Below are 22,881 nucleotides of genomic sequence, written 5' to 3' on the forward strand. Positions count from 1 at the left end.
TGAATTAGATTATCCCTTCTAGCTCATTTACCTGTCATTCCAGTAAATTACAGTAACATGTTACAAACTGTTTTGAGACAGGAAGTCTTAAAACCAAACCTAAAATTAAAAACAAAATCCTAGTGTAATATGGTAAAATAATTCAAATAGTAACTGATGTTTAGCTTTGGGATATTTGCTCTCTGTCACTGAAAACTTTTATCTTCCATTATTTAATACATAATATTTTTGCAGTTTAATTTCTTTTCTGAGGATAATCCATATTTTTCAAAAATGTATTTCCTGATTTGGGGGATGTATTTACATATATTTTGTTGTGATTCTAAAGATCATCATCTTGCCAGTGGGTTTCAGCCCTGGGCAAGTTGACTATGGATTCAATGTGACCAAAGAAATGACAGTAGAACATTCTTGGGGTGAAAAGGTTATAACCAACTTTATAATCACTGAAAACCCACCCACTCAGAGCAAGTCTGCATGCAGCAAGCTGGTCTCTGCCTCTGGGCCCCTCTCTACCTGAGAGGCCATCTTAGTCTCTGTCCTAGGCACTGTCACCACTCCAGCCTCTGTTCTGTTCTCCTGCAGGCTTGCAGCCATGCCACCGTGGGTGGCACTGGGCAGAGCTCTTTATATAGAGTCAATAACAGTGCATTGCCCACACATGTGTAGTGAACTAGCTGACCAGGGCCAGGTGAAAATCCTGGCCACAGGAACCTTCACTTTATCCACAATCATATTCTTTAATAATCCAAAAAAGCTTTTCAAGGTTGTATTATTAATTTCCTGCCTCCTTTTCTTTTAGCTTATATTTTAATTTCTACAAAATCTTTTCTAGAGTTGTGAACACCACAATATTTACCACTTTTTCACAAGATTAGTTAAAAAATCACAGCACTATTATCTGAATTCTAAGACCTTGGAAATAAATCTACAGATCTTTCCACTGAAGAGCAGTAATAACTGCATGGAGTGTTTGTAGTCAATGGTGTTAAACTGTTTTATTTGGAGCTCAGTTTTCCATGATTGGCTACAGTGACACCACCTGTAGGATTAGGCCTTTAGGAAGGAAGAAGTCACACTGTGTGGATATAGTAAAAGTTCCTGAGGCCAGGATTCTCACCTGGCCCTGGTCGGCCAGCTCACTATACACCTGTGGGCAATATGTCTAGTGCTCTGTGTGACACGGTGGCACAGCTGCAAGGCTGCAGGAGAGCAGAGCAGAGGCTGGAATGGTGGCAGTACCTAGGACAGAAACTGAGACAGCGTGCGGTAAAGAAACCCAGAGGCAGAGACTGGCTTGCTGCAGGCAGACTCGCTCTAAGTGAATGGGTTTCCAGTGATTGACCTGCCACCATGGAAATAAAGTTGGGTATAATCCTTTCACCCCAAGAACGTTCTACCGTCATTTCTTTGGTCACATTGAATACATACTCAACTTCCCCTGGGCTAAAATCCATTGGCAAGACACACTGTTTCTCTGGTTTTTCTCTCCTTTTATTTGGTACCTCTGTGTTGATGTGAACTAAGTCACTTCTGAAATCCATGACTAGTCTCTGGGCTTCTTCAATTACCCAGAGAACTGCAGCAACCTGGGCGGTAGTACCAGGACCAATCTTTGTCATTCAGTCGACAATACTCTTGATCAGGAGGCTGCTTTCTTAAGCACCAGTCATATCTTCTGGAAACTATAACCCTACAGTTACCTTGATTTGACTTGGTTATTTCTTAAGTCATCCCAAGAGCACATTTACAGACTGATGATCGGTCAATTCTCCAGATGAATCATCCATCTTTTATTGGGCCATTTTCCTATGTAGATGCAAAATATGTGGGTGGGAGGTGGGATGTTAGAACCTAAATTGAATCCTTTTAACTTTACTCTCATGGTGGGGACATCATCAGATATGAGTGCAGTTATAACTGTTCTTTAAAGTATCTCAAGTTATATAGGTAACATACCAATATTATCTTTGTTTTAAAATAAAGGCTAAAAATACACTTAAAGTTCCCTTTCACCATCCCCCTTATCGCTGCCCTATCTAGGGATAACCAGTATGGTTTTGAGGACACCTATTGTTTTGAGGGCCCTTTCTACACACTGTTCTCTTCTACTATGTATACATATATGCACTTTTTTACATAAATGACACTTTCTGGTTTTATAGGTCTGGAAACTGAGACCTTGAGAGAAGACATGTGTTGACAAATTGCAGGCAAGCAGACTGAATAACCGTTTATTAAAACCTACTTTATGCCAGACTATGCCCAGTTCTTCATTGGCGCGAAGGGGTCTGGTATTTTACTTCTGTTGGATGAGTTGCCGCACTAGGTTAGCTAAGGAATTAGTTTGGAGGTTGGGGACAGGTGCAAAAGTCGCCTCAATGCGATTATGTAGGGTTTGTATTTTGACGAGAGCTGCAGGCAACCTAGCAGAGGGCTACGGAACTGCAAAAACAGAAAAAGGTGTCATCGGCAGTTGGGTCTGAAAGGGTATCTCGCCGCTACCCTCCTTACCCAGAACGACTCAGGAGACACGGGCCCACGCAAGAGGCTTTATTATCTGAAGGAGAGTGGCTGCCCCAGACGGGGGTGGGGAGAGAGAGAGAGAGAGAGAGAGAAAGAGAGAGAGAGAGAGAGAGAGAGAGCGAGCGCGAGCGAGCGAGGGAGAGCAGGGGGACAGAGACAGAGAGACAGAGAGAGACAGAGAGAGGGCAGCAGCGTGGTGCCTTTTATTGTGGCGGATCCGCTCGGCCTGTTGCTTTGGGGGAGGGTCGGGATGTTTAGAGATAAGGCGGGGTAAACCCAGGCAAGCCCCAGGCAAGCCCAGGCATAATTCTCACCGGCTTATGTGTTTGGGACCATGGGGCAAATGGAGGATAAATTACTATTTTCTTACAGGGTCTATCAATAAAGTTTGTGAAGCTGGAACGCCTACTACCTTCCGAGCCCCGAGCCCGAAGCTTCCTTCGGAAACCAGGAACCGATACCAGGTCTATGAGAGGGGCCTTGGAGCTTGGGAGAAGAAGGCACCTCAGCTTTGCAAAGAAGGATGCGGCAAGCACGCAGCAACGGAGAAGCCAACCCGGAAAGCAGAGCGCGCGCCCCGACCGGTCTGGAAGTGCGCCTGCGCCGGCCACCTCCGGGGGCGGGAGGGAGGGGCGGAGCTTGGGGGCGGTCAATGCGCCTGCGCAAACCGCGCGCGAGGTGGGGGAGGGCGGTCTGTGTGTGTCTGTGTTGTTGTTCCGCGGCGGCGGCAGCGGCGGCGGCGGCAAGATGGCTGCCCACGGGGGCTCCGCGGCGTCCTCGGCACTGAAAGGGTTAATTCAGCAGTTCACCGCCATCACCGGTAAGAGACGCGGTTACCGGAAGGTGGAGAGTGGGGTCTGGAGCGGGCAGCCGGTCAGCCCCAGGCTTCGCCTCACCTTCATGCATTCCTCCCTCGGGCTTTCCCCACAGCTCCCGTCCTCCCTCCTGAGGAGAGGCGACGACGGCGTCGGGTCTCCGGGTTCAGGCGGGAGTCAGCCCCCCCGCGCACCCCATGTCCTCGTCCTCGGTCTCCTCGCAGTGTGGCGGGAGACTCCCCCAGTCCTCGTCAGTCCAGACCCCGAGAACGAGCCGAGCCCATCCGCCCCCGCCGGCCCAGGGACCTGGGGGCGGGAGAGGTGGGGGGCCGCACCCGGGCCACCGCCCTCCTCCTCCTCCTTCATCCTCTCTTCTCTGTGCAGCGTCGGGGTGCAGTGCATCCCCTCGCCCCTTTTTCCTTTCTTCCTGGGCCGGGCCATTGCCCCCCTGTCCCTGCCCTGCCCTTCCCCTTTCTGGGCCCCTCGGAGCCTCCTCCGTGGCCCTGGTGTGCTCGGGCCCTCCCGCCTCAACGGCGAGGATGGTGGGCTCGCCAGCTTCTTTACCGATCCCGGGAGGTAGGCTGTCTGACAGGCGGGTGCTGATGAGTACCCTCAAGACTGAGGCTTTCTGAGAAGAATGGGGGGAACCCCCCTCAGCCTGAATAAAGAAGGCCTGAAAGAATGCTTGGTAGCGTTACCCACCTCCCCATAATAAAATCATAGAGACTGAGGCGATGGCGCCGGAGCCTCCTGCTGATAAAACAGGGATGGCGGCAGAAACTTCTTCGAGAGAAAGTCAGTTTCTGGGTGTCATTATCCCCCAAACCCTCGGTTTTTCTTTTCCTTTAGACCCCTGCAAAGGGCACATGGAGATCCTCTTACTACCTGGAGGAAAGGCCCTAAGCCATTCTATGAATTCTGTGTGTCTTGTTTCTCTCTGATGGTGCTGAACTTTTTTTGCATGAGTTATTAGAGGGCGGAGCAAATGATGAAGTTCTCTGTGGAGTGATTTGAGAGAAGAGTACTCCATGTGCCTGAGTGTAATTTTGCCGTTCTAGATTGTCATTTTGGAAGGAGGTCAGAATGTTAGTTCCCTCCTTTAGCAGATCTACACTTTATCTGGTAATTTGTTAAATTCAGAAGGTCGTTTCCACTGTTAATGTATCTATAAAGTATGATGTGCAAGATCTGGTTAAGTAAAATTTTATATTGTTTTAACCACTACGGTTGTATGCAAGTTACCGTTTTATAATTAAAGCTAGTTTTATTTTATCTTTTGCTCTGCAATGATAACTAGATGTTTGATGCATTACCTAGCTTGTGGCCATGAAACAGTCATGTCCAAGTTGGTAAATTTGTAATAAAAAATTGAGATGAGGAATGTAATAACTTCTCTTAATATTTTTAAACGTTTGGCATTGGATTATTATGTTAACAATGTAATGCATTTCCCAATGTCTAAACATCATTGTTACTGGGGAAATTTAGAAAATTGTGTAAATAAGTTAATCTTGCTGCATTGTGTTTATATAGAAGAATTATTTGCAATGAGTCAGATATAGAAATGATTATTATTAATATTTTCTTTAGATTTCCTAGAGGTGGTTTAAGAACCCACCTATTTAATTACAGTTTTTTATGCTGCCACCACCTCCTCAGGAACTAAGATTGTTTAACCCCACGTTTTTTCTTCTGATGGAACATTTTTGTTGGATACGAACAAAACCCAAACAAACCCAAAGTGTGGTGAGATGAAGTAACCCTCTTAATTGCTTTAATTTTGTTTCTGTCTGCTAGTCTACATGCTTGTTTCCTGGTCATAGGCCTTTATGTTCCTGAATCAAGTTGGAGACCCTCAGTAGATGATAGTATTTGGAAGTCTACAAAAGGGAAAATACCTTAGATTGTTCTTAAAGTATTAAAAATTTCTATTAATTTTTGGGATTCTTTTTTTTTTTTTTTTTACAAGATAGTGATTAGCTATCAGAAACATATTGACACCTTTAGTCTTTCCTGTATCTTAAAAAGAAGTTTGGGGGTTCTGTCCACATATATTTTAAGTTGTAGTATATACAATTAAAAGGTATTTGATATTTATTAATTGCTGGATAAATTAAACTTACATTGAGAACTTATGCCCTGATTGAAGAAGGTTTTACTTATCTGGAACCACAGCATTTTTGGTTAAAGCAGTGCATTTTCAAATATGTTAGTGGTGCCTTTACTGTGGCATTTAGAAATGGACTGGAAAATTGAAGAATTTTAACTACTATTTCTCACTGAATGGAACAAATCTCTCTATGATATGGGAGTATGAAGTAATAACTGATTTTTTAATAATTGAAAGGATAACATGAAGTAATTTTGAAAAAGAAGAACAAATCCATGCTTACAACAGCAATATAATTTTACATATTCCAAATCTTGTTTACATACTTATTTTCTTATTTTTACTTTGTGGTCATGGTATACATAGTTTAGAATTCTGAAATTTTCAGTCAACAATATATCATAAACATTTTTTTCCATGATCAAACCCTTTGACAAGCAAGTAGTCAAGGGAGATAATGGTCTTGAAATAATCACATTGAGAAGTTATGTATCTTTACCATTACTGGTGTTAGGTCATTTGAAGCTACATAGAAAACCAGTCCTGTTATTTTATAGTCTACCACATTTTGCAGTATTACTCAGTTTGATCTCCCTTGATACTCATCGTACATGGCTTTGAATGATGGCTGACTGCTTTCACAGTCATATCAATTCTCTAAATGTGAGGTAAGAATGTACTGCTAGACTTGAAGGTAATTCCAAAAGAACAGTTTTTAAAAATATTTTGAACCATGGCAATATTCCATTAACACCAGCTTAGACTAACATCCAACCCAAAACATAATGCATAGATGTAATCATAATAATTCATGAGCTGAGGGATCCATAGATGCTCTAAAATAGGTAAAAATAAACAGACAATCCAATGATTCTGTAATGTCTACTATGTTGACAGATAGTAACCGCACTAGAGGGGATGAGGGTTTAATAATATGGATAACTTGAACCACTGTGTTGTATATTTGAAACAATGTAGGATTTCTGTATTATGATGCTGTGATAAAAAATAAATAAAAAACAGACATCAGAAGGTAAGAACAAAATGTGAGGGAATAGAAAGTAGAAGCTGCTGAGAGTACAAGAGTTTGCTAGTACAACATTCCATAAAGCTTTATGCATTTCAGATATTCACATACTTAATGAAATTATAGAATCTCAATTATAGAAGAGACTTTAATCTTTCTGTAAAGTTGTTGAATGAGTGCATATTTGTTATAGAAATTAGAAAGTGCTGTGTATTGCAACTTCCACTCATTCTTTTCTACAGTACATTTCTTTTGGGTTAGAGAAGACTTAAACACATTTTAATACTATCAGGAAAGGTGGTCACAGGTATTCCAGATATCAAAAGAAAACCCTTTGAGTTTTAGGAACTATTCCAAAAAGTGATAATGATATTTAAGCAGAAATTTAGGGGCCTAATAATTTTTTTTTGAGTTCTGAGTGGAATCCTATGAATTCTCTCTCTTTATCGATTGATCAAGTAAGTACCAAGCATGATTCAGATCTTGGGGATATACTGTGAACAAGACCTTGTGTCATTAAAAAACTTAAAGGTTAACTGAAACACAGACACATTAGGTACTATAATACAGTGAGAGAATGGTAGCCAGCTATTTTGGGAGCACAAAACGGGGAGATCAAGAAAGGCTTCTCAGAAGAAATAATTTCTTAGCTAAAATCAGAGAGATGTTTCTGGCAGGAGGAACATATGCAGAGGCCTGAAGGAGAAAGGGGCAGGTAATACATACAGAGTTAAGAGAGACAATACATTTAGGCTATTGATAATTCCAAATTAGTAGAGCATGTTAGTGTGAGATTCAGTAAATGGAGCTGAGGAGAGAAGTGGAAGGGCTTGTGACCAATATTAAGAAATCTTGGCTTTATTGTTAGTATAGTGGGAAGTCAATGAAAAGTTTTAGATTAGGGGATTGACATAATCAGATTTGGGTAAAAGGGAGAAAAGGTAGGTATAAAGATTGGTAGAAGACCATCGCATTAACCAAAGAAAAGCACTGGTGTCCTGAAGTAAGTTAGTGGCAGAGATGGAGACTCTGAGAGACACAGAGAGAAGTCACAAAGTCAGAATGAAGCTTAGGATTCTATTTTGGACATCTAGATATATAATCATGTTATTTTGTGAAGGTATGGGATACTAGAAGAGGTTTGGGGAGAAGGTGATCAGTTCAATTTTAGATAAGTTGCTGTGTGTGGGACTTTGAAGTGGGGCTGTTCAATAAGCAAATGAATATTTGGGTCTGGCAAGAAGAGTGACAACTGAGGAGTCATACTGATGGCAGTTGAAGCTGTTAAAGTGTATGGCATCTTGCAGAGGATAATGTAGAGTGAGAAAATAGTAGGCTCCAGGACACAGAGCTGAAGGAACACTAACGTCTGGCAGATTGCAGAGAAGACTCAGGAGAAACTAATACGTAGGAAGGAGGAAAACCAGGAGAGTGTAATGGTACTTCCAAAATCAGGAGTACTGTAATACCTCAGATATTATGTGGGCACTTCAGGAAACCAGAAATTATTGAATATTTATAGATCATCTTGTTTAGGGCTGGAAGATACTTTAGAAACCATCTTGACCCATTTATGAGTTCAATGAGAATTTGAAGGCTCAGAGAAGTAAAGTGACTTAGAGTTGTCTAGGTCAGTGCTTCACAAACTTACTTGAAGGAAGGGACCTTCTAAAAAAAATTTCCAGTCTTCATGGACTAGTACTTTCATTAAATAAAAGTTAATTGCTTGAAAAATAAAATAAAGATGAGAACATACTCAAAATATAAACTCAAATTCTTTTAAACACCTAAGTATAATTTGCAAACAGAAAACTCTACGCTTTTTAGTGTAGTAGTAAAGAGTTTGAATAGTGTACAACTGTGTAACCACAGCAAGATGCAAAACAGTGCTAGCCTCAAAAATTTCCTCCTGCCCCTTTGTAGTCAACCCCTCCCCACGCTTACAGTGTAACCTTTTTGTCTATTTTCCTTTTCCTTCCCTTTCCCTTTCCCAGAATGTCATAATTGGACTCAACAGTATATAGCTTTCTGAGTCTAGCTTCTTGCAGTGAGTACGCTGCGTTTGATATTCCCTCATGTTGTGGTGATATGAGTAGGTCCTTCCTTTTTATTGATGAGTAGAATACCATTGTATGGATATACTTCATTTTGTCCATTTACTGAATGAATGGATAATTGTATTTGCAGTTTGGAGGATTATAAACTGCTAAAAACATTGGTGTGCAAGTATGTGAATATAAGTTTTCATTTCTCTTGGATAAGTACCTAGGAATGGGATTATTGGATCATAAATGTGTAACTTTAAGAAATTGCTAAAAGCCTTCTAAAGTCACTATACCCTTCTGCATTCCCATCCGCAGTGTATGAGAGAGAGTTCCAGTAGCCCCTTTGTTATTTTTAATTTTTGTAGCCATTTTAATAGTGTGTAATGGTATGGTATTGTGGTTTCAACTTGCATTGTCCTAATGACTAATGATATTAAGCACTTTTTCATATGATAATTTGCCATCCATAAATATTTCAATTCCCAATTTTTAATTATTAGATTCAAAAGACATAAAATCATACTATAAAAGTGCTATAAAAGTTTCTAAATGCTTACATTAGAATTTCTATTTTTATCTTGTCACACTTTGGATACACTGTTCGAGGTAGCTGCAGAAGAGGAACTGGAACTCCTAGGCCCATGCATTTTCTACCACCTTACTGCTTCCCTCACTGTAGTTTGTTTTTGTTGATCCAATAAAAATTACCTTTGTTTATCTGTTCCCTGACTTTATCATTTCATTTCTGTTGTACTTACTGAATTTAATTTTCTTTGTATAAATTTTTTTTAATTTTTAATTTTTAAAACATTCCAGAATGGGAGACTGATGAGGAGGTTTAAACCAGCTTCCACAACTGTGAGAAATAAATGTTTGTTGTTTAAGCCAGCCAGTCTATGGTATTTTTGTGATAGCAGCCTGAACAAACTAAGACACTGGGTTAGATTAAGCTATCCTGCTGCTAACTATAATACTGGGACCTCAATAGCTATTAAACCCATTTAAACAAGTTACAGATAGTTTAAATCTGCAAACTTGTTTTATTAGCTCCTCCTCTTTGAGAAAAAGACATACTCTTTATTCTAATATAAATAAGATAGTCCAAATTTTTTACAGCTGACCCATCAAAAATTGTTATTACCTCTGAAGATAAAGGTAAAACTTGTTACCACTATTCCTTTCCTCTCTACCATTTAGCCCTCCTTACTTTTCCTCTGCCCTCTCAGTTAACCTTTACTTTCTCATATTCCTCTGTGTAGCTCAGTGGGAATGTTAATTGACATTTTGACTAGGACAGTTTTTTATTGTGTAGGACTGTCCTACCCATTGCAGAAGATTTACAACGTATTAGTTTCCTGTGGCTGCTGTAACAAATTACTACAAGCTGCATGGCTTGATGCACATTTACTCTTTCACAGTTCTGGAGGCCAGAAGTCTGAAATAAAGATGTGAGCAGTTTTTGAGGGAGGAGGGGTGTTTTTCAACCTATTAGAGCACTCCTGCTTCTCTCTACTGAATGCCGTGGGGCCCTCTACTCAACATCATGAAATACCAAAAACAGTCTCTCATACTACAAAGTGTCTGTACTACTTCCTGACGTCAAGAACCACTGAAACCTTTATCTTTAAGTTATCTTCTGTTTCTGAAATGATACACTAAGTGATGCAACAAGTTATACACTAAGAAAGATACAAGCACAGATGACTGAAGTAAGTTGGCTTTATTTAAGAAAGTGAATGGTATTCTTTGCTTCTTGGGCTCCTTTAATACAGTTGATCCTTGAACAACATGGGGGTTGGTGGTGACCCCCTGTCCAGTCAAAAATCCATGTATAACTTTTGACTCTCCAAAAACTTTACTAATAGCCTAATGATGACTAGAATGCCTCACTGATAACATAAACAATTAACAAATATTTTGTATATTGTATTTTTATATCTATTCTTACAATTTCTCTAAGCTAGAGAAAAGAAAATGTTTTTTCAGATTGTTACATCTCCAAAATCTTTTCTAATGTATTTATTGGAAAAAATATGCGTGTAGGTGGACCTGTGCAGTTCAAACCCATGTTTTTCAAAGGTCAACTGTACTACCACTTTCTTCAGTCTTGCCAAGATTTAGCATATGCTTCCTTTTAAAAAAAGTTCATAGGTAGAGGCCCTTTTTTTGAAAGCTTTTACAGGTCACTGTTCTTATAAGCTCCAATAATGGAAGTTATCCTGTCAGATCGTCAGCAGAGATATGATCACCTCTGGGGGGATATGTTGCCTATAGATTAGATTCCAGCATTAAATGGTTGAACAGGGATTAAAGATGGGATGGCAATTCTGGGCCTCAAGTGTTGATGCCATCTGCCCCCAGAATATCATAGTTACTATTTCCTTTTTTATAGCTTTATTTTCATGTCTTAAAGTCATTTCCTGTAGAATCCCTTTTAATACTATTTTTAATTTATAGTTTAATAAGACCTATCAATCTTGGAAAATTTGGAATACTTGCCTATACTTAATATTAAGTTTCCTACTGCCTCTTCATCAGCTCTCCATGCTACTATTCAATCACACTGGAATGTTGCTTAGTTTGTTACAGATTCCTTTGGTGCAGACCCATGTGTTGTTTTATTCTTTATGATATTCTTTTTTTTTTAAATTAAAGTACCATTGATACCCAATTTTATATTGATTTCAGGTGTACAACACAGTGGTTCAACAGTTACCCATATTCCTAAATCCTCACCTCCACTGTCTTTCAACATAGGAAGGTGTTACAGAATCATTGACTATATTCTCCATGTTGTACTACCATCCCAGTGACTAACTTATATTATGATTGAAATTTTTGTGCCCTTTTATCACCCTCCCCACCCACCTGCCCCAACCTAACTTCCATGGTAACCACCACTTACCAGTGTCTATGAGTCTACTGCTATTCATTTTGTTTTGTTTTTATAGTCCACAAATAACTGAAATCATATAATATTTGTCTTTTCCTGCCTGGCTTATTTCACTTAGAATAATACCTTCTAGGTTCATCATGTCATTTCTTTTTATGACTGAATAATAATACTCCATTGTGTCTGTATACCACATCTTCTTTATCCATTCGTCTGTGGACAGACACTTAGGTTGCTTCTATATAAAATTCTTTATATTATTCTTTGTAACATTCACTTCCTGTTCTTCATAACATTCATTTTTTTCCTTTATTACACTTTTTTTTTTTTAAAAAAAAGGGCTTAACATGAGTGAAACACATGTTCATAGCATCAGATGAGTAAGCAAAAGAAAACTATTTGCTATCTGGCAAAGTGTGGTTCTCCATAAGCTATATATAAATATTCACACTTCATACTTCCAGTATTTTTCGTTTGTCATTGATGTATACCTTAAGTACCGTACAACTGGGAACAGTCTTTTTATTAATAGCCAAGTATTTGCCAACAAGATGCTGTGTCAGGTTGTTTAATCCACACACATGCTTCATGAAGTTGCTGATATCCCCATTTTGTGACTGAGGAAACTGAGGACTAGAGAAATTGGCTCAAAATCACACAGCTAGTGAACGATAGGACTAGGAGTTAAACTTAAGTTTATTTGAGTAGTACCTAGACTCTTAATAATTCTCCCTAGCCTGAGAACACAAGGGAACATGAAGAATGTTTTCTTCTTCATTGGTGGGTATAGGACTGGCCAAAGGAAAAAATTTGATACCTTCATTCTAAGATTTAGGTTCCCAGTGTCTTTTTGGTGCTCTAAGTTACTCCCGCCGCTATGTGGCACTTCACAGGGGCCTTTCTTACCTCTTCTCCAAGGCATTTGGGATGCTAAAGTTACCTGCATCCCTTTGTTTCTGAACAACCTCTGTAATCTTTTATCTTAACCTAGAATTTATGGTTATTGGGCATTAAGGGGAAGCAATGGGATTTAATTAATTCACATTGTGAAATAGTTGATATGATGTCAACTTTTCAATAGGTGTTTATAGTTTCAAAAAGGATGTTTGTTTACCCAAGTTAATCTATTAAATGGTAGCATTTTAGGCAGCATAATAAAGTGAAGTGAAAAAAAAAGTTAGGCAGTTAGGGAAAGACTTTTGAGATAGGCAGTCCATATTGTTGATGGGTCAGCTTGCCTGAGGATTGACTTAACAAGTTCCTGGTTTTCATAGCATCTTGTATTTTACTTGAGTTTTCACAAATTCTCTAAATGGTTCCCATGTCAGGGGCAGCAGTGTTCTAATAGTTGGAGGTTGGTAGAAAGGATGACAAGTTATTTGTATGCAGAGGTCATCTTCAAGTTGAATTTCCTTATGCACAAATAAAATTCAAAAGGGGTGAAAGCAGCCAGCATCAGCTGTCATTATGGCAGAAGGGAGTTTCACTCTCCAATCAGCATATTCTTTGTGTTTTTTGTGGTGCTTTAGTGCAATGTGAGCACCTAGAGAGACAAGAGCCAAAATGGTTGGAACTCAGCCATTAAATTCCCTGAAAAGAACCAGATCAGTAGCTGTCTTGTAAAGCTGGTTTTAGGGGTCTTTATGTGGCAGATGTAACAGTTCAGGCATCTTTCCACTAGAATAAGCAGCCATAGTAGTCTATCTATAGAACCTTTTAACTTTCAGAGACTTCTGTGTAGATAGGTAAATTAAAATGGCAGAGTACAATAGACAATGAACTTTTGGACTAGTATTTAAGAAGAAGAATACAGTACAACATTACTGGTCACAATGTAAGAATATTAGGAAAGCACTGAAACAAATCCTCAGGTTTTGAGAAATAATATGGAAACATAAGTCTTAAAATTGTTCATGAAAGTTCTGCTGTTTTTCTCCCAGGGGTTTGTACTTAATTACCTAAGGTTGGCTACTGAGGTATTTGAATTCCTCCTTCCCACAAAAAGTTGAATTTGCTTTGTTTTGAGATTTCATTTTTTTTGAAGTCATGTTTTCTAATGGTGAAAATGTAAATTTGTACAGACTAGAACTTGAGAACTTCTGGTTCAGCTTGACCAAGAACTTAGGGAGCAGTAACTGGTATGAGAAAAGTGAGAAGTGGGCTGATTTAGTGAGTTTTTAAAGTTTGCAAGGTAGAAAAGCTAGCAGAGACAATAATAGAGACTTAAGACCCCATGGGAAAGTACTTATCTTTTCCTGTATATTTACTTCAAGGTAAGGAGGGACAGGCAGACTCCAAAACTTAACAGAAAGGTAGGTATTTGGTATGTTGTCAAGAAAAATGGGACTGATTTGACGGATGATATCACCATACCTGTCATGCAAAGCATGGCATCATGAAATACCACCAAGGATATGCCTAGTCTTTACGCAGACTTGTGTGGCTAGAGAGAATGACATAGAGGTGATATGAGAGCAGAGAGGTATAAATGGAAATAGAAAATAAGAATCAAATCTTACATGCAGCTCAAGAGAGATGAAAACTTTTCCAGTCAACAGTGCAGAACTGTTGAAACAAGTGAGACAATCAAGTTTGCATTATTTTGCAGTGTAAAAGATATATCAAATGGAGCATGACCTCTAAAAAGGTGGGGTAGTTCATGTCAGAGATTTTGAAGGCTTGAACTAAGATTATATCAGTGCCACAGAACAGGATGGATAGGAGTGGTATTAGTTGGATGGAAACTATAGGATTTGTTGGTTGACGGGATGTTTGCAGTTGAAGGAGAGAAGAGTTGAAAGTTTATCAAATTGAGTGATATATGAAGCCTTTTTAAAGGAAAAAAACTACCTGGTCTTGTGTAACTAACATTACCTTAGATATATCCATTTATAAGGCAAACCCCAAATAAAAGGTAATTGAGTGAACATTAATCATAATGCATATTAATGCTTTTTTTTTACATTAGTGCTTTTTTGCACTCATGTTTCATGAAATAATTTTGTTCAGTTTTTTTCATTAGCATTGTAGATATGTCTGTCAGCTATGTGACAAAGCTATATCTACTCTGTCATCTGACAGTTTTTTGGAGCATGTGATTTCACTTTACATTGTTTGAGATAGAGTGCTTTTAAAATTTGTTTATAATTCTCTCGTTGGAAATTTTTTTTTTGAGAGGGCATCTCTCATATTTATTGATCAAATGGTTGTTAACAACAATAAAATTCAGTATAGGGGGGTCAATGCTCAATGTACAATCATTAATCCATCTCAAGCCTAATTCTTGTCAGTCTCCAATCTTCTGAAGCATAACGAACAAGTTCTTACATGGTGAACGAATTCTTACATAGTGAATAAATTCTTACATGGTGAACAGTAGAAGGGCAGTCATCACAGAAACTTTCGGTTTTGATCATGCAATATGACCTATAAACAATCAGGTCAAATATGAATATTCGTTTGATTTTTGTACTTGATTTATATGTTGATCCCACATTTCTATTATTATTATTATTTTTATTTTTAATAAAATGCTGAAGTGGTAGGTAGATGCAAGATAAAGGTAGAAAACATAGTTTAGTGCTGTAAGAAGGCAAATGTAGATGATCAGATGATCAGGTGTGTGCCTATGGACTAAGTATTAATCCAGGCTAGACAAGGGCATCAAGACATCCACGGATGCAGAAGATTTCTCTCAAAGCAGGGGGGGTGAGGTTCTGAGCCTCACCTCTGTTGATCCCCAAATTCTCACCTGATGGCCCCCCTGCGACTGTGCCTGTCTTAGGTTGTTCCTCCCTTGAGGAATCTTACCCGTCTCTGGCTAACCAGTCATCTTCCGGGGCCATACAGGGAAATGTAAAGTTGGTAAGTGAGAGAGAAGCCATATTGTTTGCAAAGGTTGGCTTTTTACTTCTTTGCAGATTTATGCCCTGTGGTTTCTATGCCCAGCACTTGTCTCGAGGTATCTTTACCACCTGGAGGAATTATGATACTCGGTAAATTCGATATGAGGCACGAATTCTATTTAAGGGTTGTAATTAGGAAGGAAGAAGAAAAGCTATAGATGTAGCATATGAAGGAAACTTGGGAGGATTGATTATTTCTTTGACATATCTTCTTGTATAGTACCTTAAGTATGTATAGGTTTTAAACTACTAACTAATTTGCACACATATATTAACATAATAGGAATACGGTGACATAAACAAAGCAAATCTATAATTACCATCCATCTCCAGTGAAGCCAAGAAAACCATTTAGGCACCCTAGGCATTTGTGAAAATTTATCTATGATATGATGGATATTGTCCAACTGCACTTGAACCATCAGACAAATTAAAGCAACCCATTTCTGGGATCTGTTCACATCCCATATGTTCTTTTAACCATAGGTAGTCTATAGTCATGAGATTTTGGAGTGCTACAACTTGCACCCCTCCCAACTCCTGGTTGAGTTCCAACAGTACAGATCCGGTCAAATTAGTTGTCTCACTGTATGCACCTGCCAGCCTAGACATCTCCCTCCTCATTCTTATGGCAAGTCCAGGAGATGGTGGGCTGGATGCAGCCACAACCGCAGCATCGTCCGGATCCCTGTGGAGGCTTTTTGATGATCATCCCCCGGCACAAGTCCTCCAGAGAGTGCTGATGCCGGAAGCTCCTCCTCATATCGTATCTTAGTTCATTTTCTGGGTATCCAAGCTAGGCCTTGATCTCCTGCATAGAAACAAACAGACCCTTTGCCCACACTTTGACATGCCCTCTATACCACTGTGCAGAACTCATTGGAGGTCAGCACACAGTAACTGCTTTTTTTTTTTTTTTTTTTTAATTAAGAGAAAGGAATATTAGAAAAGAGTACCTCCATAGCTGATTATCTGACACCCTTTAAGTGATCAACATTAAGGATATTTAAAGCATGCGTTGATCTTTGATTTACCAATAGTTTTATCCTGTTAAGGAGTAATCCCCCTTTTCCTTCTTTCTTTCTTTCTTTTTTTTTTTTTTTTTAAATTTTTAATCTACACTTACATGAAGAATACTATGTTTACTATGCTCTCCCCTATATCAGGGTCCCCCCTAACAACCACATTACGGTTACTGTCCATCAGCTTAGCAAAATGTTGTAGAGTCACTACTTGTCCTCTCTGTGTTGTGCAGCCCACCCTCCCCTTGCTCCCTCCCCCCCATGCATGCTAATCTTAATACCCCCTTCTTATTCCCCCCCCTTATCCCTCCCTGCCCACCCATCCTCCCCAGTTCCTTTCCCTTTGGTACCTGTTAGTCCATTTTTGGGTTCTGTAATTCCACTGCTGTTTTGTTCCTTCAGTTTTTCCTTTGTTCCTATACTCCTCAGATGAGTGACATCATTTGGTATTTCTCTTTCTCCGCTTGGCTTATTTCACTGAGCATAATACTCTCCAGCTCCATCCATGTTGCTGCAAATGGTTGGATTTTTCCACTTCTTATGGCTGAGTAGTATTCCATTGTGTATATGTACCACATCTTCTTTATCCATTCATCTACCGATGGACATTTAGGTTGCTTCCAATTCTTGGCTATTGTAAATAGTGCTGCAATAAACATAGGAGTGCATCTGTCTTTCTCAAACTTGATTGCTGCGTTCTTAGGGTAAATTCCTAGGAGTGGAATTCCTGGGTCAAATGGTAGGTCTGTTTTGAGCATTTTGATGCACCTCCATACTGCTTTCCACAATGGTTGAACTAATTTACATTCCCACCAGCAGTGTAGGAGGGTTCCCCTTTCTCCACAGCCTCGCCAACATTTGTTGTTGTTTGTCTTTTGGATGGCAGCTATCCTTACTGGTGTGAGGTGATACCTCATTGTAGTTTTAATTTGCATTTCTCTGATAATTAGCGATGTGGAGCATCTTTTCATGTGTCTCTTGGCCATCTGTATTTCTTTTTTGGAGAACTGTCTGTTCAGTTCCTCTGCCCATTTTTTTTTTTTTTTTTTTTTTTTTACAGATCTTTTTTTTTTTTTGAGAGGGCATCTCTCATATTTATTGATCAAATGGTTGTTAACAACAATAAAATTCAGTATAGGGGGGTCAATGCTCAATGTACAATCATTAATCCATCTCAAGCCTAATTCTCGTCAGTCTCCAATCTTCTGAAGCATAACGAACAAGTTCTTACATGGTGAACGAATTCTTACAGAGTGAATAAATTCTTACATGGTGAACAGTACAAGGGCATTCATCACAGAAACTTTCGGTTTTGATCATGCAATATGACCTATAAACCATCAGGTCAAATATGAATATTCATTTGATTTTTGTACTTGATTTATATGTTGATCCCACATTTCTCCTATTATTATTATTATTTTTATTTTTGATAAAATGCTGAAGTGGTAGGTAGATGCAAGATAAAGGTAGAAAACATAGTTTAGTGCTGTAAGAAGGCAAATGTAGATGATCAGATGATCAGGTGTGTGCCTATGGACTAAGTATTAATCCAGGCTAGACAAGGGCAGCAAGACATCCACAGATGCAGAAGATTTCTCTCAAAGCAGGGGGGGTGAGGTTTTGAGCCTCACCTCTGTTGATCCCCAAATTCTCACCTGATGGCCCCCCTGCGACTGTGCCTGTCTTAGGTTGTTCCTCCCTTGAGGAATCTTACCCGTCTCTGGCTAACCAGTCCTCTTCCGGGGCCATACAGGGAAATGTAAAGTTGGTAAGTGAGAGAGAAGCCATATTGTTTGCAAAGGTTAGCTTTTTACTTCTTTGCAGATTTATGCCCTGTGGCTTCTATGCCCAGCACTTGTCTCGAGGTATCTTTACCACCTGGAGGAATTATGATACTCGGTAAATTCGATATGAGGCACGAATTCTATTTAAAGTTTGTAATTAGGAAGGAAGAAGAAAAGCTATAGATGTAGCATATGAAGGAAACTTGGGAGGATTGATTATTTCTTTGACATATCTTCTTGTATAGTACCTTAAGTATGTATAGGTTTTAAACTACTAACTAATTTGCACACACATATTGACATAATAGGAATACGGTGACATAAACAAAGCAAATCTATAATTACCAGCCATCTCCAGTGAAGCCAAGAAAACCATTTAGGCACCCTAGGCATTTGTGAAAATTTATCTATGATATGATGGATATTTTCCAACTGTACTTGAACCATCAGACAAATTAAAGCAGCCCATTTCTGGGATCTGTTCACATCCCATATGTTCTTTTAACCATAGATAGTCTATAGTCATGAGATTTTGGGGTGCTACAACTTGCACCCCTCCCAACTCCTGGTTGAGTTCCAACAGTACAGATCCAGTCAAATTCGTTGTCTCACTGTATGCACATGCCAGCCTAGACATCTCCCTCCTCCTTCTTATGGCAAGTCCAGGAGACGGTGGGCTGGATGCAGCCACAACCGCAGCATCGTCCGGATCCCTGTGGAGGCTTTTTGATGATCATCCCCCGGCACGAGTCCTCCAGAGAGTGCTGATGCCGGAAGCTCCTCCTCATATCGTATCTTAGTTCATTTTCTGGGTATCCAAGCTAGGCCTTGATCTTCTGCGTAGAAACAAACAGACCCTTTGCCCACACTTTGACATGCCCTCTATACCACTGTGCAGAACTCATTGGAGGTCAGCACACAGTAACTGCTTTTTTTTTTTTTTTTTTAATTAAGAGAAAGGAATATTATCAGAAAAGAGTACCTCCATAGCTGATCATCTGACACCCTTTAAGTGATCAACATTAAGGATATTTAAAGCATGCGTTGATCTTTGATTTACCAATAGTTTTATCCTCTTAAGGAGTAATCCCCCTTTTCTTTCTTTCTTTCTTTTTTTTTTTTTTTTTTAAATTTTTAATCTACACTTACCTGAAGAATACTATGTTTACTATGCTCTCCCCTATATCAGGTCCCCCCTAACAACCACATTACGGTTACTGTCCATCAGCTTAGCAAAATGTGGTAGAGTCACTACTTGTCCTCTCTGTGTTGTGCAGCCCACCCTCCCCTTTCTCCCTCCCCCCCATGCATGCTAATCTTAATACCCCCCTTCTTCTTCCCCCCCCTTATCCCTCCCTGCCCACCCATCCTCCCCAGTTCCTTTCCCTTTGGTACCTGTTAGTCCATTTTTGGGTTCTGTAATTCTGCTGCTGTTTTGTTCCTTCAGTTTTTCCTTTGTTCCTATACTCCTCAGATGAGTGAAATCATTTGGTATTTCTCTTTCTCCGCTTGGCTTATTTCACTGAGCATAATACTCTCCAGCTCCATCCATGTTGCTACAAATGGTTGGATTTTTCCACTTCTTATGGCTGAGTAGTATTCCATTGTGTATATGTACCACATCTTCTTTATCCATTCATCTACAGATGGACATTTAGGTTGCTTCCAATTCTTGGCTATTGTAAATAGTGCTGCGATAAACATAGGGGTGTATCTGTCTTTCTCAAACTTGATTGCTGCATTCTTAGGGTAAATTCCTAGGAGTGGAATTCCTGGGTCAAATGGTAGGTCTGTTTTGAGCATTTTGATGCACCTCCATACTGCTTTCCACAATGGTTGAACTAATTTACATTCCCACCAGCAGTGTAGGAGGGTTCCCCTTTCTCCACAGCCTCGCCAACATTTGTTGTTGTTTGTCTTTTGGATGGCAGCTATCCTTACTGGTGTGAGGTGATACCTCATTGTAGTTTTAATTTGCATTTCTCTGATAATTAGCGATGTGGAGCATCTTTTCATGTGTCTCTTGGCCATCTGTATTTCTTTTTTGGAGAACTGTCTGTTCAGTTCCTCTGCCCATTTTTTAATTGGGTTATTTGTTTTTTGTTTGTTGAGGCGTGTGAGCTCTTTATATATTCTGGACGTCAAGCCTTTATAAGATCTGTCATTTTCAAATATATTCTCCCATACTGTAGGGTTCCTTTTTGTTCTATTGATGGTGTCTTTCGCTGTACAGAAGCTTTTCAGCTTAATGTAGTCCCACTTGCTCATTTTTGCTGTTGTTTTCCTTGCCCGGGGAGATATGTTCAAGAAGAGATCACTCATGTTTATGTCTAAGAGGTTTTTGCCTATGTTTTTTTCCAAGAGTTTAATGGTTTCGTGACTTACATTCAGGTCTTTGATCCATTTTGAGTTTACCTTTGTATATGGGGTTAGACAATGGTCCAGTTTCATTCTCCTACATGTAGCTGTCCAGTTTTGCCAGCACCATCTGTTGAAGAGACTGTCATTTTGCCATTGTATGTCCATGGCTCCTTTATCAAATATTAATTGACCATATATGTTTGGGTTAATTTCTGGGGTCTCTAATCTGTTCCACTGGTCTGTGGCTCTGTTCTTGTGCCAGTACCAAATTGTCTTGATTACTATGGCTTTGTAGTAGAGCTTGAAGTTGGGGAGTGAGATCCCCCCTACTTTATTCTTCTTTTTCAGGATTGCTTTGGCTATTCGGGGTCTTTGGTGTTTCCATATGAATTTTTGAATTATTTGTTCCAATTCATTGAAGAATGTTGCTGGTAATTTGAGAGGGATTGCATCAAATTTGTATATTGCTTTCGGCAGGATGGCCATTTTGACGATATTAATTCTTCCTAGCCATGAGCATGGGATGAGTTTCCATTTATTAGTGTCCCCTTTAATTTCTCTTAAGAGTGACTTGTAGTTTTCAGAGTATAAGTCTTTCACTTCTTTGGTTAGGTTTATTCCTAGGTATTTTATTCTTTTTGATGCAATGGTGAATGGAATTGTTTTCCTGATTTATCTTTCTATTGATTCGTTGTTAGTGTATAGGAAAGCTACAGATTTCTGTGTGTTAATTTTGTATCCTGCAACTTTGCTGTATTCCGATATCAGTTCTAGTAGTTTTGGAGTGGAGTCTTTAGGGTTTTTTATGTACAGTATCATATCATCTGCAAATAGTGACAATTTAACTTCTTCTTTACCAATCTGGATTCCTTGTATTTCTTTGTTTTGTCTGATTGCCGTGGCTAGGACCTCCAGTACTATGTTAAATAACAGTGGGGAGAGTGGGCATCCCTGTCTGGTTCCCGATCTCAGTGGAAATGCTTTCAGCTTCTCGCTGTTCAGTATAATGCTGGCTGTGGGTTTATCATATATGGCCTTTATTGTGTTGAGGTACTTGCCCTCTATTCCCATTTTGCTGAGAGTTTTTATCATGAATGGATGTTGAATTTTGTCAAATGCTTTTTCAGCATCTATGGAGATGATCATGTGGTTTTTGTCTTTCTTTTTGTTGATGTGGTGGATGATGTTGATGGATTTTCGAATGTTGTACCATCCTTGCATCCCTGGGATGAACCCCACTTGGTCATGGTGTATGATCCTTTTGATATACTGTTGAATTCTGTTTGCTAATATTTTATTGAGTATTTTTGCATCTACATTCATCAGGGATATTGGTCTGTAATTTTCTTTTTTGGTGGGGTCTTTTCCTGGTTTTGGTATTAGGGTGATGTTGGCCTCATAGAATGAGTTTGGGAGTATTCCCTCTTCTTCTATTTTGTGGAACACTTTAAGGAGAATGGGTATTATGTCTTCTCTGTGTGTCTGATAAAATTCCGAGGTAAATCCGTCCGGCCCCGGGGTTTTGTTCTTGGGTAGTTTTTTGATTACTGTTTCAATTTCTTTGCTTGTAATTGGTTTGTTTAACTTTTGTGTTTCTTCCTTGGTCAGTCTTGGGAGGTTGTATTTTTCTAGGAAGTTGTCCATTTCTTCTAGGTTTTCCAGCTTTTTGGCATATAGGTTTTCATAGTAGTCTTTAATAATTCTTTGTATTTCTGTGGAGTCTGTCGTGATTTTTCCATTCTCATTTCTGATTATGTTGATTTGTGTTGACTCTCTTTTTCTCTTAATAAGTTGGGCTAGAGACTTATCTATTTTGTTTATTTTCTCAAAGAACCAGCTCTTGGTTTCGTTGATTTTTGCTATTGTTTTATTCTTCTCAATTTTGTTTATTTCTTCTCTGATCTTTATTATGTCCCTCCTTCTGCTGACTTTAGGCCTCATTTGTTCTTCTTTTTCCAGTTTTAATAATTGTGATGTTAGACTATTCATTTGGGATTGTTCTTCCTTCTTCAAGTGTGCCTGGATTGCTATATACTTTCCTCTTAAGACTGCTTTCGCTGCATCCCACAGAAGTTGGGGCTTAGTGTTGTTGTTGTCATTTGTTTCTATATATTCCTTGATCTCTATTTTGATTTGTTCATTGATCCATTGATTATTTAGTAGCATGTTGTTAAGCCTCCATGTGTTTGTGAGCCTTTTTGTTTTCTTTGTAGAATTTATTTCTACTTTCATACCTTTGTGGTCTGAAAAATTGGTTGGTAGAATTTCAATATTGTGGAATTTACTGAGGCTCTTTTTGTGAGCTAGTATGTGGTCTATTCTGGAGAATGTTCCATGTGCACTTGAGAAGAACGTATATCCTGTTGCTTTTGGATGTAAAGTTCTATAGA

General features: G+C 39.2%; 1 protein-coding gene across 1 annotated transcript in view; it reads left to right on the forward strand.

The window, feature by feature from the left end:
* Window positions 1-3,189: 3,189 nt before the first annotated feature.
* The window catches only part of UBXN7 (UBX domain protein 7), a 94,884-nt gene continuing 75,192 nt past the window's right edge, over window positions 3,190-22,881 (forward strand). Inside the window, exon 1 of the mRNA XM_037013112.2 lies at window positions 3,190-3,346. Coding sequence (XP_036869007.1) covers window positions 3,274-3,346 — 73 coding nt within the window. The 5' untranslated portion in view covers window positions 3,190-3,273. The remainder of the gene's footprint in view (window positions 3,347-22,881) is intronic.

This window comes from Manis javanica, chromosome 3 (assembly GCF_040802235.1).
Source record: "Manis javanica isolate MJ-LG chromosome 3, MJ_LKY, whole genome shotgun sequence".
Classification (NCBI taxonomy): Eukaryota; Metazoa; Chordata; class Mammalia; order Pholidota; family Manidae; genus Manis; species Manis javanica.